The sequence below is a fragment of the Hydractinia symbiolongicarpus genome, chromosome 12 (genome assembly GCF_029227915.1).
Source record: "Hydractinia symbiolongicarpus strain clone_291-10 chromosome 12, HSymV2.1, whole genome shotgun sequence".
NCBI lineage: Eukaryota > Metazoa > Cnidaria > Hydrozoa > Anthoathecata > Hydractiniidae > Hydractinia > Hydractinia symbiolongicarpus.
The window spans coordinates 21398269-21416925 of record NC_079886.1 but is presented as its reverse complement, the minus strand read 5'-3'; the positions used below and the strand labels follow the sequence as shown (position 1 = coordinate 21416925).

At 31.7% G+C, this 18657-nt stretch overlaps 4 protein-coding genes across 6 annotated transcripts; 3 read left to right on the top strand and 1 right to left on the bottom strand.

Moving 5' to 3' along the window:
- Positions 1-8: 8 nt before the first annotated feature.
- Positions 9-1980, top strand: LOC130622304 (solute carrier family 35 member B1-like). Of its 2 annotated transcripts, none has more exons than XM_057437755.1 (2): positions 9-855; positions 1318-1980. In XM_057437755.1, exons 1-2 carry the CDS (start codon positions 9-11, stop codon positions 1341-1343), a joined length of 873 nt encoding a protein of 290 aa, XP_057293738.1. In that variant the 3' UTR covers positions 1344-1980. The 2 variants fall into 2 exon arrangements, with proteins under 2 accessions (XP_057293738.1, XP_057293737.1); XM_057437754.1 differs by having other exon boundaries at positions 9-866; positions 1318-1976.
- A 752-nt stretch (positions 1981-2732) lies between these two features.
- Positions 2733-3956, top strand: LOC130622312 (39S ribosomal protein L14, mitochondrial-like). The gene has a single exon (XM_057437765.1). It carries the CDS (start codon positions 2777-2779, stop codon positions 3197-3199), a length of 423 nt encoding a protein of 140 aa, XP_057293748.1. The 5' UTR covers positions 2733-2776; the 3' UTR covers positions 3200-3956.
- Positions 3957-3995: 39 nt separating this feature from the next.
- Positions 3996-9620, top strand: LOC130622305 (HSPB1-associated protein 1-like). 2 transcript variants are annotated; one of them, XM_057437756.1, is made up of 6 exons: positions 3996-4526; positions 6807-7149; positions 7919-8020; positions 8099-8146; positions 8444-8503; positions 8941-9620. In XM_057437756.1, the coding sequence occupies exons 1-6, from the start codon at positions 4165-4167 to the stop codon at positions 9145-9147; spliced, it is 1122 nt and encodes a 373-aa protein (XP_057293739.1). In that variant the 5' UTR covers positions 3996-4164; the 3' UTR covers positions 9148-9620. The 2 variants fall into 2 exon arrangements, with proteins under 2 accessions (XP_057293739.1, XP_057293740.1); XM_057437757.1 differs by having other exon boundaries at positions 4311-4530.
- A 746-nt stretch (positions 9621-10366) lies between these two features.
- On the bottom strand, positions 10367-18027 carry LOC130622303 (protein disulfide-isomerase A4-like). Its single transcript, XM_057437753.1, has 9 exons — positions 17711-18027; positions 15038-15243; positions 14418-14556; positions 13672-13877; positions 13088-13395; positions 12549-12705; positions 11990-12223; positions 11558-11721; positions 10367-10670 (listed from the first exon to the last, which is right to left on the bottom strand). Exons 1-9 carry the CDS (start codon positions 18010-18012, stop codon positions 10416-10418), a joined length of 1971 nt encoding a protein of 656 aa, XP_057293736.1. The 5' UTR covers positions 18013-18027; the 3' UTR covers positions 10367-10415.
- Positions 18028-18657: the final 630 nt, after the last annotated feature.

Sequence of the window (18657 nt, the reverse complement as noted above, 5' to 3'; positions counted from 1 at the left end):
TTGTACACATGAGGACTATCTTTAATGAAGAAAATTTGCAATGTGGTTATAGGTTTTATTTTAATCATTTAATGCTAGCATGCACAACAAATATAGTGAAAATGTGTAGAAAACAATGCCTATTTTGTCTTCTATTTTATGCATCTTGTTTTGTTTTAGGTAGCAATCATAAAATGATATTAAAACTTCTCATCTGTTTTGGTGGTGTATTCTTTAGTTATCTGCTGAATGGTATTGCTATTGAGAGTATAACAAACACTTTTGGTGACAAGATATTTACATTTTATTTATTTATGGTATTTATCCCGTCATTATTTAATGTTGTGTTTGCCAAACTTGCTTTGGTTATGAAGTCATATTTAATTAAAGAAGCCAAGAATACATCTGTTATCTTGTCAAAGGAGAGTGCCAATAGTGTGCCGAAAAAGATGTACTTTTTATGTGCTATGTTTTTTGTTTTTAGTATGTTATGTTCAAATGCTTCTTTAGCTCATATAAACTACCCAACACAGTTGGTATTGAAATCCAGCAAACCAATACCCATACTATTTTGTGCTTGTTTTCTGTCTAACAAAAGGTACCCACTACAACGATTTGCTAGCACTTGGATCATTGTTGGTGGTGTCATTAGTTTTATGTATGAACAATATAGTTTAAATTCACAAGTATCTGTTGGAACAACTCCAGCGCAAAAGTTTATTGGTTCAAGTTATGTTAAAGGATGGGGTTTGGTGTTCGCTTCTTTAGGATTTGATGGAATGTTAGCTGCAACACAAGAACGTATGAGGCAAAGCCATGAGCTGGATACACACTTGCTAATGTATCACGTTAATGCATATTCCTCTGTGTTCCTTGGTATGGCTGTGGTGAGCTTTAACGAATTTCCTGGTTTCTTTATATTCATTAAAGAACACCCTTCTGTTCTATTTTATCTTCTTTTACTTGGATTAACAAGTGGATTAGGGCAAAATTTTATTTATTATACAATCACCACATTTGGTCCACTGACCTGCTCAGTTGTTACGACCACACGAAAGTTTTTTAATGTTCTGTTGTCAGTTCTTATATTTAGTCACGTTTTTAGTGTTAAATTATGGATAAGTGTTGGAATTGTCTTTATCGGATTACTGTTGGATATTTGGATTCCATATTCTAATAAAAGCTGAATATATCATTGATATGTACTTTTTTATTCTTTATTTTAGCTTCTGCATAGCTTACTAGTAAATGTAATGCCAAATAAAAGTATAAAGTGTTGTCTTGCAAATTACATAAGATATAAGTATTTACAAACATGTTTTTTACTTTGTTTTTTAGACTTGTCAAGTAAAGACAAGATTTAAAATTATGGACCTTGAAAATCTATGGAGATACAACTATTTTTAAATTTGATAATAGTGTGAATTTTTTGTAATTGGGTTTACTGTTTCCATCCAACACTAACTAGCTGACAAAGGAGAGGCTGTAGTTGAAGCCACTATGTTTATCACAGTTTTTTCCCTTTTTTCCCAGAGTATTCATAGTTTACTTAATTCCAATTAATTTTTTCAATTTCATTGATAAAATCAGTGTAATGATGAAAAAGTTGCGTTTTTTCTGCATGGATCAGATTTTTGTTAAACATAAGAGGCAAATTTTTAAACATTTCTCACTTAATTGTTTGCATTAGGTGAATTCTATTTTCTTAATTATTTAAACATTTAGTATTTGGTTATTTAAGCATAAGATAATTTATTACTCTTGTGGATATTAATTAATTTTACATATTTGTAAATTGGAATAATATATTTATAAATTAATTTGTACATTTCTAATTATAATTTAAATGAATTTTCACATTTTTTTTATTTTTATTTCAAACAGCACTGGTGATCGCTTTTGTTTATGCATATTTGTGAATAAATATTGAACGATTTATTACAGAGAAAACTCTAAAATTTGGGTGTTAAGTCTTCATTAAATTAGTTACTGCATATGCATCCTGTCAATGCTAGGTTCATTTCAAGCAATGCACACGAAAAACTTCATAAAATATTTTCAATGCTTAAAAGCCATTTATTTTTCTGCTAATAATTCTAAATGCAAATCTTAGTTGATATATGTAAATTTTTGGTTCCGAAGTAATATTTTGTTTGCTGTGTGTTTGCAAAAACTTTCGTGAAAATTCCTAAAAACCTGACAAGTACTAATATTGCATTTTTGGAGAGTGGGGATAGTTATGTTAGTAATTAATTACGATTTTACTGTCTATAAACCCCTCATTAACATTTAAATGCATCATACCAGTCCGCTACATACATCACTAAGTGCCATTGTTCATAATTAAATTAGTCTGAGGTCTATCCACTTATAAACGGTTTTAGCAGCCAGTGTTTACTGGGTTGCCACGCCTCTTTAAAACACCTCAATTCTCGTTAATTTAAAAAAAAGTTTCCTTAAAAATTATCAAATCTCTTTTTAACATTCTCCTTAAATCTCCATTGGTTTTGCAAACTCTTAAAATGCATGGAAATGTTACATAGGTACAACAATAATTTTTTCTTCACTTATTTAAAAAACTCCTTAAGTATTCTCCATTTATTTTAGAAAATATGAAAATCTAATTTTTTTACTTAATACTGCCATTTTCTTTTAATTTAGGAACTCTCATAAAAATCATCATGTGCCCTCATATTTGACTCTATCAAAAGAGTGGCAACCCTAAATAAGCATTCGAATAAAAAATATTTGTAATTATATACTGTATTTATTTTAGCTAAAGAAACTACAAAACAAAATGAATCATCTTTTCAAATCACTGTCTCAATTCTGCAAACCATCTAAGATTTTACAAGATTTTACCAGAAGATCAATCTATTTGTTGACAGAATTTAATTGTGTTGATAACAGTGAACTTGGGCAAGTATCGAAGAGATATCGAAAGCCTTATTTGATTGGGTTTTACCGGAAACGTAGAACAGCTGATATAGGAGATGTAATTAAAGTTGCTGTGAAAGGGAGGCCCTGTAGAGCTCTGGTTGTTGCAACACGGAAACGAAAATTAGATATGACTCCAAGATATGATAACAACAATATTATACTTCTAGATGACAATAATAATCCACTGGGATCGAGAATACGCGGACCTTTACCGACTTTTATGAGAAAAAGAAAGGATAGATTTCCAAAAGCTGTGGCGCAAGCTAATAGATATGTTTGAAGAATGAAGAATTATTTTGTCTTGTTTTGGAACTTGCCAACTTCAGGGTCTTGAACATTGTACTGTTTTTTTTTAGTTCAGAACATGAGGAAAGAACATTATGTCTCTAGAGAGGTCCTGTCTTTAAAATTTTGACCTTTAAAGTGGCTTTTCTTTTGCTCATACTGGTATTGCAGTCTATTTAAGCTGTTGTTAATGTGATTTTTGTATCAAAAATATTTCTTCTAAACTTTGTCAGTTTCGTTCGTTTAACTCAATTGATTGCCCATAATTTTGCATTTAAGGTAGCCTTAAATGAATCTTAATGTTTTTGGAACATATTTCTGAAGTTTTGCTTGCATTTAATTTTGTTCTTGTTTTTTCATAATATAAATTTTAAAACTTTCTGTAATATCCTGCTTTTGTTACACAGACAGTTTTATATAGATAGACTTTGTAACAGGTTATACAATAAGAAGTCATTTTCCAACTCCATGCATCACATTCAAAACTATGATTGTTGATATTTTTTAATATAGCTGAACGTTAATTGTTACCTTAATATGCTAACCTATGTTAGCGATCAATGTTGCATTATGAAATAGTTATAAAACAGGCCAGGTAGGTACTCTTAATAACAATGTATTTCATGGAAATTTATTTATAAGGATCTTCTCCCAAAAACATTTAGTAAAATTAGAAATTTTAATAAGTAATGTTAAATGTTAAAGTAATGTTATCATAAAAAATGTTTTGTAGAAAAGACTTAATGATTTTTGTTGCTTTTTTTCATTCTTTTATTAATAGAAACCATTTTTGGTGCAGACTAGAGTTTCTAAAACCACAAAATAATAATAAAACTTTTCCCTTATTGTCTGCAGTTGCACAACATTCAATAGAGAATAAGGAAACGGCCCAAAAACACATCAAGTTAGGACACAGAATATAACGTAGCAAAGTGGATAAATAAACAACAATTAGTCGTCATGGTTAATAAAATTAGATACATTGATGGTCAACTTCAAACAACAGAAGAGATCAAACGTTTATTGAGTGAACTGGTAGTACCTACTGTATTCACCAATCAAATATCAGACTGGGAAGCTTCGAAGTGGTCCTTGAAAGAGTTTACACGTCTCTTTGGTGATATTGTCACTACATTTAAACTTTATGAAAAAGAGAAGTATGAAAGTAGAAAACGAAAATTAAACGAAGAAAAAATCTCTGTATCATCACCTGTTGTTATGGAAACCGATTGCTACTATGTTACTGCGACGTTCAAAGAATTTCAGTCGTGGTTGGACGTTACAGCAACAGATGATTGTGGAGAACTTGGTAAATATTCTTGGTAGGTATGTGTATAATTTGTTTTCTGCATTTTTTAGCATAGTAATTTGTAAGGAGGGCAGGTATTGTATTTGCTCCTAAAAAGGATAAAAGGATTTTCAATTTAAACAGGGTATTTGCCGAAACTTAAAAAGTGTGAAATTAGATAAAAACCTTGGGTTTCAATCATTCTACAGAGATCAATAGTTCTAAACAGTTGTAATACATGTGTTGTAGCAGCTCGATATATATTTGTAGCCTTTTTTAAAGAAGTTTTCCTAAAAAAAGGGTAAATTCTCATAAAACACTAATGCTATGTGCTTTAACTATGCGATGCGATTTACGGAACGAGCTGTGCCTTGATAGTTGAACATTATTTGAGAGTAAACAAACTTTTTAGGGACCGTCTCAAAATGTTCGTACGTAGTTCGTATAATTCGTATAAAAAACTTCGTATCGATTTATTAAATCTTTCGTATCATTTTATTTTTAATACGAACTTTTTCGTATCATCAAAATTAAAAGTTCGTATAAAGTTCGTATCATTTAAAATAAAGTTCGTATGTAGTTCGTATCATTTTTAAAGAAGTTCGTATAAAAATTTGCTTATAGGAAGTTCGTTTATTGTAATTGGACTATTATCTATAGTCTTTATATTTAATTTTTTTCAACAATTATAAAGTTCGTTTCGTTATACGAACTTCGTTTATTTTAATTGGACTTATTATCTAAGGTCTTTATTATTTAAATATTTTTTAACAATGACAAAATTCGTTTCATTAACGAAATTCGTTTAACAAATATTATTCACGTTATTACGCGTCTTATATCATAAAAAAAACTTTCAAAAAAAACTTTGTTTTGTTTACTAAGTTTATTGCGCTATCTTTACTGCATCTTATTTCGAAAAAAAAAAAAACTTTATTTAGTTAGAATTAAATAATATGTTTTAAAATATTGCTTCCACTTGAATTAGATAAAATAAGTTTAAATAATATTGCTCGCCCTATCATTGCGTATTATTTCACGTTTTTCTACAAGAATTTTCTGTAGGAATATCGAGGATGCAAAACGGGTCAAAAGTTAAGAATATCATAAGAATAAACCAGGCTCCAACTTTAAATATAGATTTTAAATTTTGTATGAAGTGTAAACTTTTTATCCTTTTAATAATAACAACTTTGGCTTCGTTACGCGTTGCAAATAATAAGGCTGATTATATGCTTTCAGGTTGCATGCATGTTTTTTTATGTTTGTTTATCTTGTCACGGCACAATTTTATTGGTGAATAGGTAAAAATAATTTCAGTTGCTATTTTTTTTATTGTTTTTTTGCTTTTTTTGCAATAAAAATATATATACAAACTGTGCTAAAATATGCTAAAATATATACAAACAGTGGTTAAAATATATACAAATTTTTCTAAAAACGCAACGATAAAATACTTTTAAAAACATTAAGTGAGCTTCAGCAGAACCCTGTTCTATCAACGTCTTGACACAAGTAATTATTTCCGGATATTTCTCGTGTATGCTTGGTCTTCCTCGTCTTTTATTTTTATCTAAAAAAATAAGTAAATTGAATTTTAACTACATTAATAAATTTAAGAGTTTAAAAAAAGGGGAGAAAAAAATAAAAAAATATATACTTTGCAACAAATCAGTCTCGTCGTCGGAACTGGCTGTGTCATATATCCAATCGATATCACTGTCGTAATTTTTAGACATGCTATGAAAGTAGCTAGTTTTAAAAAAAACTGTTTAATTTAATTAAATTCGATATTTTAAAAAGGAAATACAAATGCTTGATATTAAATTTAAGTTTGGTTGAAACTATTAAAATAAATCGTATATTTTACTTCTTTTATTTCTGGTTTCGTATTGAAATAATTATGCGCAATTACGCCGGTACTTTTGAAGTTCGTTTTAAGTTCGTATAGCAATTTACTTCGTTTAAAGTTCGTATCATTTCTTTTCCTATGTCAAAAAAACTTCGTTTAATTCTTTTGTTTCTGATTTTGTATTGAAATAATTACGCGCTATTACGCCGGTACTTTTGAAGTTCGTTTCAAGATCGTATAGCAATTTACTTCGTTCAAAGTTCGTATCATTTTATTTTGTATGATAAAAAAACTTCGTTTAAGTTCGTATCATGTATTAAAAAAGTTCGTATAAACTTCGTTTATATTTTTTATTTTAAACGAAGCACTTCGTATGACATTCGTTTCACGAAACGAAGTACTTCGTAGCGTTCGTATAATTATACGAAAAAAACGTACGAACATTTTGAGACGATCCCTTAGCGAATCATACTGGTGTTATGCAGATTACAATTACATGGCTGAGTTGTTTCAGAATAAAGATGAGAAAGTCTTAGCAGCTGTTGATTGGTGCAAATTCGGTTATCCAAACAGAAATGGTAGTGATTCCACAATTTGGATTGGTAGCGAAGGTTCATTTACTCCTTGTCACCAGGACACGTACGGCTCAAATCTTGTGGCGCAAATTGATGGAGTTAAAAGATGGTATCTATTCCCACCGTCTGACGCAGAAATGTTGCACCCAACACGAATACCATATGAGGAGTCCAGTGTGTTTTGTACAACAAATCCAACATCTTCAGAATTTCAAAAAACAAGCTATAAGGTATGTTTCTTCTATCGTATTTTTAAATTTAATTGTTTGGTGGAACCAGACATATGAACTGTTGGAGTAGTGGGTTAGGGGTGTGAAGTTATTACTTTCCTATTTGAGTCACTATACTGGAACCCCTCACAAACGCGATTGGAAATTTATTTTAGGGGGTTATCAAGAGAATCAACATCTATAATAAACCAAAAATAAGATTCTGATAATAGTGTATCTCTCGTAGATCTCCAGTTGATCTCCAGTTGAATTCAAAACAAACTGATCTAATTGTATAAATTGATTATTTTATTTTATTTTCAAACCTTAAAGTGGATTTTATGTCCATTTAAGTCCATTATGCTTGTCCTGTTGCAGGCTATCTTGATTGTTATGTTTTTTCCCTATGTCAGCAAAAAAACCCGCAGCATTATAATATATCAATTCTTACAAGCGTGCAAAAAACTGATCGTGCAAGTTCAAAATTTTTAACTTGCACATCGAGCTTTTAATTTTTCGATGTTTGTTCAATTCGTGCAACATTTAGAACATACATCACGGTAACACTGTATTTCTTTCTGCCGCCCGCTCAATTTCCGTTAAATGGAAATCGGCTTTTTCGGATCAAACCTTAGGACGTAAATTGTTGCTGTTTTCGACACTGAAATAACTTGTGTCGCAAAATCAATTTTTTTCACCTTCAAATGGCAATAAAATAAATTGAGGATTGTGAGTATATGGAGTTCTTACGAAAAAGCTCAATTCAACAACGCATTTATGCATTTTTTAGGTTGATTTGCAACCTGGTGAAGTACTATTTGTACCTAAACATTGGTGGCATTATGTTGAAAACATCAACACAAGTATCAGTATTAATACTTGGTTAGAACAGGTGAGTATTATTTTCTACCTTGGAGGTGACCTTTTTTAAAAAACACCTGAAATATTAGAGTTTACGCTCATAATCTAGGCTGATGATGATGTTGATAGAATACGCGAATCACTGGTTCACCTGTTGGTAAGATGACGTCATTCTTATTGTCAATGTTAAAGGCTGTTTTACATTATAGCAATATATTGTCAGCAATATTTTGCTAAATGCTGATCACAATATATTGCCAAACTTATTGTTAAAGCCTAGTTATGAAACAAAGAAATTTCTGGAAATATATTCAAATCAAATATTGTAGAATATTTTCATCGTACTTTCACATCGATATATTCCTTATTGATTTCACACTATGTCTTTTTAAGTCTAACCTGAGATATCTTTAGGTGTGCTGTTTCTTCTTGTGATTCTTCCTTTTATTTTTAGGTGCATTCGTTAAAACTGGGTGATGGAACACCTACGAATAGATGGTTAAATCCAAAACAGGTAATTGTGCGGAATCCTATAAAAATATTTCCATACACCTTCTGACATCGTGTAAATAACCTAAAATATCGACTCTGATATCTCCTAATTGTTTTATGCAATGTGCAATTGTTTCTTTATTTCACAATATTTATCTATATATTTATTATTATTTTCATAAAAGATTTAGTTTTATTATTTATAACTCATTTATTTCCTCCTAGAATTTTGTCAAAATCTACTGAAAAGTAATTTTGATACGTTTTTTTAGTGTTTTTTCCTAAAATCTCCTGAAATTATGAAATTTGATAGTTATAGCCGCCCTGATGTGTTACTTATTAAAAGAAAAAGTGTTGCGGACAGATGTAAATATCGAATCGGTTGTATCATCATAATTGTGTTTTTATATGTCACCGTTTGACCTATGTACTAATATTAATTTCGTTTTTAACCAATAGGAATTATCATCTCCCCATGCTTCCCTTCAATTAGTTCGTGCAGCCTTTTTAGAGTCATGTGACGAGACTCACAATAACAAATCGTTTGATGAATTGTTTCGAAATAACAATTTTATCATTAATTGTATATCTGAACCAGAGGTTTTGGATGTGATAATAAAAATTATGAAAAGAAAAATAGAGAAATGCCACGAGGAGCCGGGTTAAATCGCGATGAGAATCAAGGTCTGTTTGACGAAAAGTGGAAATAATCAGTTTCTTGATCGAATAGTTGACTATACATCGTCGAGTTCATCATAGAACATGTCAGTAAAGATGCTTGTAAAGGTAACTGCATTTGAAAAAATGTAACTTGGTGAAACAGAATGTTATATCTTGGAGTAGGGAAAGATAGGTGTAATGTTACTGTAAAGAAGAAACTCAACTGAAACATTTTTCCTTGAACCCACAACCCTGCAAAAAATGACGCCATGAGTATCGTGATAGTCTTGTTTTATCCTAAAGCCCTTATGCTCCCCTCTTTTGATGACGCAGAAATTTGTTGTTTATACGTAGGAAGTAGCATAACACCAATAAAATACAATAGATGAACACAAGACGCAATAATTTGTTTAATTCCCGTATATTATTTTCAAAAGGTTTCTCCAAAAATTTCTTTAATTTATTTAAATAAAAAACATTTCCATCCCAAATGCGAGTTCCACATTTTGCATTAAAAATACCTAATTGCAGAAAGACCTCTCAATCCTGAAAATAAGTTCGGCAAATATCTCGAGATTTAAACAGAAAAAAAATATTCGAAGTAAATGTCCCTTGGCTATAAATGTTGATGGTTGAGTTGCTTAGAAACCACCCTGCCATAATAATTCATAGGCTTCCAGCAGCCCTGGAGAAAAGATTTTCGCATTTAAAGCTTTTTTTCAAATTTAAATATTTACTACGCGCATGTAGATTTTGCTTACTTACTCGTCATCCCTGACTTGTTTAAACTCAGACCTGAAAACGTGCCACAACATGCTGGTCATGCTTTTACTCGCAGATTAACACCAGGATTATAAATTGTTCTGCTTTGTTGGATGACTGCGGGAGCTGTTTAATAATTTTATTTTCACGTGTCCGGATTTGAATATCAGTTGCCAACACAATCGGATTCATGTTTATAAATCCCCAAGTAGCTTACCTGAACATCGCTGTCAACTAAGAACAATATGCAAAGACTAAATTTTTATTTTGCAACTTCGGATTCTTCAACAGCAGGGACAAAAAAAGGTGAAAAATGATATCGCGTGTGAAAATATTATTTGCGAGTTTGAGAATGGGTCAGGAAATTATCTAGTGTTTATTGGCAAATGTATGGATTCAATTTGAAACGTGAAAACCATGGAGGAAGATTCTTTATTTCTACCTTCATGTGAAAACAAAAGTGTCGACATGATATAAACATTTCTTTAAATTAAGATTATTCCTATAAATTTTCACAACTCCTCCTTCTTCGCTTTCTTTTTCAAAATTTCTGAATTTTCTTCAATGAATTTCTGTAAACCCTCTGTGTCTCGCTTTCCTTCCAATTTGATTGGTTCTGTCTTCCTACCAGGTAGCGCATAATAAATAGTGGGAAATCCTTCTACTTTATATTGAGATGGCGCCTCGTTGGCTGTACCATCGATCTTAGCAATAACGATATCCTTCTCATTCTTGAACTTCTTGGCTACTTCAATGATATTATTTTCCTGAAATATAAAAATGCTCATCATATTTTACTCTTACAATTTACCGCCTGTTCTAAATAAATGCCCCCTAAGGTTTGAATATTCACTAAACGCCCCCTAAACGCCTGCTTTTTTGGGTTCTGATAGAAATGTCGTTATGAAATAGGTTTTATTAATTCTCTAAACAAGTTAAAAGTCAAGATTAATTAGTAGAACTTACACGTTGTGCAACAAAATTTGTGATGATCTTAAAATCAAGGACCTAATTTTTTAGCTACCAGTCAAAAGCCCCATGATAGAAATTTTTAGCGCAAAATTAACCACAAAAATAAAATAAACTTCTATTATCATTCCATTCATTGGCTTAAAAAGCTGATGATTTTAAAGTGGAACCTCCTGTAATCTCCAAGTAGTATTTTTTTGATAACTTATTTATATATTTCGCGCAATTTATTTTTGCGTAAAAGCAATAAAAATATGACGGGAACTCGCGCTGTTAATTTTCGCGTAACTTAAAATTCAACCAGTAGCTAACTAAAAAAAAATTATTTCGGGTTGTTACCGTTATTCAGGAAACACCTCTCAGACTTTTTCTCCATGACTAAAACTCAGAAACTTAGAATAAAAATTTTCCATGATGACGCAGACATGAAATTTTTGTGCTAGTGTTTTAATTTTTAAAATACAGAATACCTACAACATCAAAATATAAAAAGTAAAAAAAAAAAAAATTTCTCCGGAGTTCCAATAATTTCCTAAAAGAAATCTCTCAGATTTTCATGATTAAGTACAACCCCGTGTTTGGACGATGCGTGATAATTATTACAAATAAAGTATCGCCAACTACTTAATGCATATTGTTTTATAACATAGTATCTAAAGTTGACAAACCAGAAGGAAAAACTTACAATAGCTTTACAGTGGCCGCACCATGGTGCATAAAATTCAATGAATACTTCTTTACTTTCGTCCATAACTATTTTATCGAAGGAGTGACCAACGACGGCCTGAACTTTGCCAGGTTTAACTCTACTTGGTATGGGTTGCGACTTAATAATTGGTTTGAGTTTTCCTATCAAAAAATAAGAACATATTTAAACAAGAAAGTAATAGAAAACAACAAATTCTTTCTCGCTGGTTAAACAAAGCCGCAGAAAAAATGACAGAATTTTTTTTCGAAGTTAACGAGTAAATGTAAAACCTAATAAAAAAAAGATGTGCAAAAAAAAATCTTTTTATTGCTAGTTTAAATTTCCGCATATATTTTCCCGCGAGACGTGCCTGCCATAGTCTTGCAACAGCCAGCTTTAATATTGACTTTGCTCAAGAAATATATATACCTGCTTTGTAGGCTTCTAAAAATTCCGTCAAACTATCTTCGCTAAACTCTTCATCCACCATAGCATATCTGCGATCGTTTTCATCGTACAAACCTACGTTGACATCTTCACCCGATTCATCTAAACCCAAGTCTTTTAGTTTGTCTTCGAATTGAGCTTCTTCGGCCACAGCAAATTGGAAATCTGGGTATTCTTTAGCGACTGACAGCACTTTGTTTCTCCAAAATTGAGTCACTGAAATGTATTGTTAAATAGAACAAAACAACTTTGTACAACGTATTAGTTATATACATAACAAATATTCGGGCCCTTTTTAGTGATAAAAATGATTGTCTATCCGAATTTATATTTTGTGGTTAGACTAACTAATTTCGAGGGATATTCTGCCACTTGTTTCCAGGAGGGATTGCAAAGTGTTTAAAGCTCTCTTGAGTTGCAGAAATCTTTGAACTTATGTGTAGTAGACAGGGTTCGAACTCAGGACCTCTTGAACATCAAGTCCACAATTAAAATTAAGAAAAATGATTCTTAGTACAGTACAGAAGAACAAGAATCTTACTTGATCTGTATTCTATTTTAAAATTGACATCATAAAATACCAAAACCAAGGGTCTTTTGGAAAATCGTCCAGCGATGTGTTGTTGGTAGTTTCCCACCAAGGGAACGTGATGTTTCTTGTAGAACGATTGAACTTCTGATGGACTGCCAGATTCGTCCTAAATAAAAAAGCATTTCTGAAGAAGCAGGCTTCGAATTGAATCTGTCAAATGTTTTAAAACTTTTTACTTTATTTGAGCATTCCTATCTTTCTTTTTTGCTAATCTTCATTATAATTTAATTAAATTTTGCGGGGATACTTCGCGAATATCCCAGGTTTTTTTTCGGGAAATGTAATACCACTAAAGCTATAAAATAGTTTGCCTTTTTAGGGGATATTTTTTAAAATCCATGACGGTTTTTTGCAAATAACTAAACCGCTGAATTAAATTGTTGCGAAAAATTGAGAGTAAGAAAAAATTGAAAATCAGTTTCCTTAAAGGTTTAATTACCTGGCTTTACTGTTCCAGCTTCTGTTCAAACAATTTACAACAACCTCACCTTATATAACTGGTATCTTGGTTCATATTTTGATACTAAATGTTCTGGATGGGCCACAATGATAGCACTTTGTTGGAGCTTAAAAAACTTTTTCGCGTCTTTTGAGAAAGTGTGTCCAAAGACGTAGTCGTCTCTAATATCATTGTTTGCATCAACAAACAGTTGAAACATAACGTCCTCTTCTGAATCAAACACGCCCAACATGACAGGCTCGTCAAAATTTGATTTTAAAAACTTTTTAACTTCGACTAAGTTTTCGTAAAGCTTTGTGGGTAATCCAGAATGTGAGATCATATATTCAGAAATACCTAAACACAAAATGTTGTAGCAAAAATAAATCAATGAAAATTCTTTCGCACTTTACCCTGAAAATACCAAACTTGTTATAGTCAAGTACAGGAAAAAGCATACCAAGGGGTAACCACAGAAAAATTTCAAGTCAAAAGGTAAGAAAATAAAATAAAAGCGATGCAGCCGTCACACTGAGGTGTTTTACAGGACTTCTTCTAGAACTGGTTAAATTTCATGTCCACCCTGTTTTACGTGAAACTTATCATAATTAATAATTGAAAAAATATTTGTACCTGGTCCCTCCCTTGGGCCCTTATACTCAGACACCTTTCCTTTTCTATAGACAACCATTGTCGGATAGCCAGAAACGTTATGTTGTTCAGCGAGATCCATTTCCACAGTTGCATCAATCTTAGCAATTAAAATTGGTTGTTGCCGTTTTTGAAGAGTTTGGGCAGCTTTTTCAAGCTCTGGAGCTAATCTTTTACAGTGGCCACATCTAAACCAAATAGATCAAAAATCATTAAGTAATCATTTTACAACTTCTTTTGTTCGGATTTATGTTTGAAAAGTTCAGAGAGTTACTTCCTATTTTGACTAGCAAAATCTAGGTAGGTTTTACGATGCCTGTGTAAAGGCATGTGCAGAGAAACAGAAAGATCCTGTTTGTTTAGAATAAATGATACAAGAATGGTTATATAGATGTGTAGCATCAGTCTGAGAAACAAAGAACTCAGATAAGTAGAGAGAGCAGAAGTTTGAGTTTGAGCACTTTAAGAGAATGCAAGGAAGACATTTTGGAGCATGATGAAATTTGACAGCCTAGATCAAATTGGAAAACATAACTATTATACCTTATCCAGCCCATATTAGCATGGAATAGACACATTTGATTGAAAATGACAATGATTTTTAACTAGCTGTGAGATTAACTCAAAAATTTCAGATCTGTTTATAATAATAGTATTTTGATATTTACAGCCAGAGCCACTGTCAATTGGTCAGCTTAATTTATAATACAAATTCCAATGTAATCTACCTTGGTGCATAAAATTCCACCAGCATTATTTCCTCTCTGCTTGTTACTTCAGTAAAATTATCCTTTGTAAGAGTGATAACAGCCTCTGGTGGAGGTTTCCAGTTAGGATCAGAACGTTCTTTCATAAATTTAACAATACCTATTTTTTAACAAATAAAGCAAAATGTTTAGTAAATATATTTTATATATAAAAAGATTTGAACACATATCTTTAATTTAGGGGGTATCCATAAAGTACGTGCAGTGGGGGTCAGACTAAAAGCATACTGGTGCTTACAAGGAGGGAAAAAGGGCATACATACACAAAATAAGAAATGTGGTGTGTACTTTACGGACTCCCCCTTATATGTTTGTTTTTTCGAATTTTAAATGTACCTACAAAAAGTAAACATGCACCAAATTCTTTTAGGAATTTTGGGCGCTTATTAAAAAACTAACAGCTTTCAAATATTTTTGACAAATTTAATACCAGGGAGTTGTTTATTATAGATTTGATAGACCATATTTATGGTAGTTTTGATTCACACACACAAAGAATTAATTAAAGAGAAACTACGCTTAAATGAAATGCTGGGTTTGTTTTTGTTATTTTCAAAGAAAACTTTTAAATAAAAACAAACCTGCTTCTTCACGTGGCCCTTCATAATCTACAGCAACACCATCTTTAAAGATTTTCAAGGTAGGATAACCCTGAACTTCAAACCTATCAGCTATTTTAGTTTCAGTGGTACAATCAACTTTAGCAAGTGGCACAGGAGGATCATTCTTCTTTAATTTTTCTGCTGCTTTGGCATATTCTGGAGCTAGAGCTTTACAATGTCCACACCTGAAAAATTCATACTTTTTATAATATTTAATCAAAAAAAAAAAAAACTAATTAAAACATTTAATTTAATTAAAGCTGAATAAATTTTAAACCCTTTTTCTTAAAAAAAACTGTTTGTTTCAAAGCTTATTGTGCTTACTAAAGAGTCAAATATGTTGTTCTTCTGTTTATATTGTTTATATGAAAAAAAAATTACCTAAAAAAAGTACTTTATCCATGTTCTTAAATTCTAAGGTCATTTTACAAGAAAGGTTTCTTAACAATTTTCTTATTTTTGACAGGGTTTTCAAAAGATATTTAATCAAAAGAAAAGATAAAATTTATAATGCTTTTTATTCATCATCTAAAATGATGCCTGTTAATTTTTAAGTAGTATATATTCCATTTTTCAGTATAATCTACTCAATATTCGTCCAATAATAGTGTGAAAAAAGTTTTAATTGTTTGGAAGGCAACTAGTCAGTGTCTTATAAAGTGGTTTATAATAGGTAAAAGAAAAGAGATTAAAATGTAGAGCTATATATAAAATGTATATACACATGTTAAGAGGTGATTTAGTACAGTCTTTTAAAAAAGAACTGACTATGATTGACTAGAGAAAAAAATTACAACATATACACTATGTTTCCTATATTTTAACTAATATATATCATGCTATCTTCTCATCACATCTAACTTATGGATGTCAAATATGGGGACATAACAAAAGCACCTACCTGAATAGAATTATCTCCCTTCAAAATAAAGCAATTAAAATTATGAACTTCAAACCTGCAAACAGCCCTACTTCTCTATTATTTAATAAATCCAAAATACTTACTTTTCCTGACACAATTAAGTTGAAAGACTTTTTATTTGCGTATGATCATTATCATAGAAATTTGCCTGAACCTCTGCAAGGCATTTTCACTCTGGTTGCAAATACTCATACCCATAATACTGGAAATGCATCAAACAATAACCTAATACTTCCAAATGTTAGTACCACTCGTTATGGAATTTATAGTATAAAATATCAATCAATCCGTTGCTGGAATACAATTAATAACCAACACAGTGATAAAAAGCTGTCATCACTATCCAAAAACCAGTGCAAAAAATAATTACAAATCAATTGTTAAGTAAATACTTATAAGGAATATATATAAACTAATAATTTATTTGCTACACTTAAATTTAAATTTAAGTTTAATTAGTTATTCATTTTTTGTATATATATAGCTATATTTTTTTATTTAATTTTGTTTAATTTTTGTTTATCTTATTTTATTTATTGATTTTTTGTTTGTTTTTCTTGTGTTTTTTGTTTGTTTTGTCTTTGTCTTCTAATTTATTTCTACCACGTATATATATATATATATATATATATATATATATATATATATATATATATATATGTCTATCTTATCTTTTGTTGTTGACAGGGGGGCTTGATTAGATTTATCTATTTGACTAGCTCTCCTGTTAGGTTAGATTATTGCATTATTTATACTCTAGACAATTTATCTTTTTTAAAAAGTTTATTTTTTGTAATCTAACTTAACAAATAAATGTATTTACTTACTTACTATAGCATGTATAAAAATGGCACAAAGATTGAGTTTGGAAGCTCTGTTGATTATCATTGTGTTTAATTTTTTTTGTTTTTTTTTTTCGTCTTGGAAAACGCAGACATAACATATTATCAATGATGGCCAACTGATCAGGACAAAACAGGGACTTTAACCATCATGTTGGCGACATTAAGTATGTACGTAACAGAAAGTTTTAACGTCTTTGAGGATTCCATCCTAACAGCTGGCTCTTCCTCCCCCTCCAACTGAAACTATGTTACATTACCACTAGAGATACATATAGCATTGCTCTAACTTGCAACAGCCGGATTGCTGTCAGTAGATGGTACCAAATGGGCTAACAACTTAATGTGCTACCACCACTACAGATAGATAGATATGGCTAGCATCACAAATATTGAGGGATAAACCCTGTTTATTATTTCCAGCAGGGGCAATGGCTTAGATGGAGAGTCCTAGAGTATTTAATGCTCTTTTTGAGCTACGCAAACCCAATTAGGGCCCGCGCTCTACTAGACAACTCCTGGCAACATCCAACGACCCACATAATGTGCCATCTCCTCAATTTCCCTCACATGGCTTGGGTTAACCAATGGTAACGTAGCTATGGTAACATTCACTCGCCCATATTGAATCGCCGTCAAGAGGAATCGAAACTATCTTAAACAATCTGATCTACATAAAAAGCCTTTAGCAAACAGGTTTAGCGATATGCAATATGACAACAGAATGAACCTGAACTTGAGCAATCACAGATTTACTGTGAAATGGCCTAATTGAAGACTACCTGGAGGCAAAACACAGAGGTGTTTGTAATCAAGCTCTTAATACTTTTGCTATAAAGTATAACTAGCAAACGTGTGTAATATACTGACGTAAACTCAGAGACTTACCAAGGAGCATAAAACTCTACAAGAATTAAACTGTTACTGTTGATAACTTGATCAAAGTTTTTATCTGTTAAAACTAGAACTCCTGAGTCTTCAGTTACTTCTTGAACAGAATTGCTTTCTTCATTCGTGGGCTTCGAAGCAGGTTCATCTGTTCCTTCTTTTACAGGCTTAACAATACTTTCATCTTCACAATAGATGAACGAAGCTGAGATCATAAAAAGAACAACAAAGAGCCACGCTTTTCTGGCAGCCATTTTGGAATACAAGTTTAAATCTTTGTTGTTGTTTTTCGAGTGTTCCATTTGGTTCGAAATAAACCAATAGAAAGTTTACGTGTTTCTCAGCTGGCCAACCAATCAAAACCTACCGCGTAAAGCTACAGTGACTTGCTTTTCTACAAAGAACAAAGGGAAAGTACAAATGTTAGGACCATAAAGCCAACAAGTAAAACTGTACCGCCGAAACCTCTTTATTATGGCATTTAGTCTGACTATATAGCAAACATCAGGAACTAAAAATGTGTCGACTATAGGAGGTTTACGCGGTAGATATGCCGCACGTAGTGTCCCGCTTAATGCTAGGCAGTATGTCAGTGAAGCGCAAAGTAGTTCTTTCCAAAGTAGTCCAGTAAAACAAAGGGCTAGGCGGAAGAAAACAGCCTATTATAATAAGATAAGGAAATACCTTTTGCTATATATCATGGCGAAAATTAGGCAAATTCCGAGACGTTTTAACACCCTCGACTACGGGCAAACTCGAACCCAGCACCTTTTACCGTGGCGTCGCTAGAACTATCAGAAAGCGCAGCGCCGTTGAGAAGCAAATAGTCCTGGGGACGAGGTTGGACTGCGGGGACTTTTGCCTTTTTGTTTGATATATCTCATATCGAAAAGGCAATTAGCTCTGGGGCCGAGGGTGATTTTTTATAGCCCATCTTTGGCCGTGTC

Coding starts and splice junctions, on each gene's coding strand:
- LOC130622304 (XM_057437754.1), top strand. CDS start 9: ATGAGGACTATCTTTAATGAAGAAAATTTGCAATGTGGTTATAGGTTT. Junction 867..1,317: donor TGTTCCTTGGTATGGCTGTG/GTGAGCTTTAAC, acceptor TTTGTTTTTTAG/ACTTGTCAAGTAAAGACAAG.
- LOC130622312 (XM_057437765.1), top strand. CDS start 2,777: ATGAATCATCTTTTCAAATCACTGTCTCAATTCTGCAAACCATCTAAG.
- LOC130622305 (XM_057437756.1), top strand. CDS start 4,165: ATGGTTAATAAAATTAGATACATTGATGGTCAACTTCAAACAACAGAA. Junction 7,150..7,918: donor TTCAAAAAACAAGCTATAAG/GTATGTTTCTTC, acceptor TGCATTTTTTAG/GTTGATTTGCAACCTGGTGA. Junction 8,021..8,098: donor TTAATACTTGGTTAGAACAG/GTGAGTATTATT, acceptor CTCATAATCTAG/GCTGATGATGATGTTGATAG.
- LOC130622303 (XM_057437753.1), bottom strand. CDS start 18,012: ATGGAACACTCGAAAAACAACAACAAAGATTTAAACTTGTATTCCAAA. Junction 13,878..14,417: donor GTGGAATTTTATGCACCAAG/GTAGATTACATT, acceptor TATTTGGTTTAG/ATGTGGCCACTGTAAAAGAT. Junction 13,396..13,671: donor GGGCCCAAGGGAGGGACCAG/GTACAAATATTT, acceptor TTTTGTGTTTAG/GTATTTCTGAATATATGATC.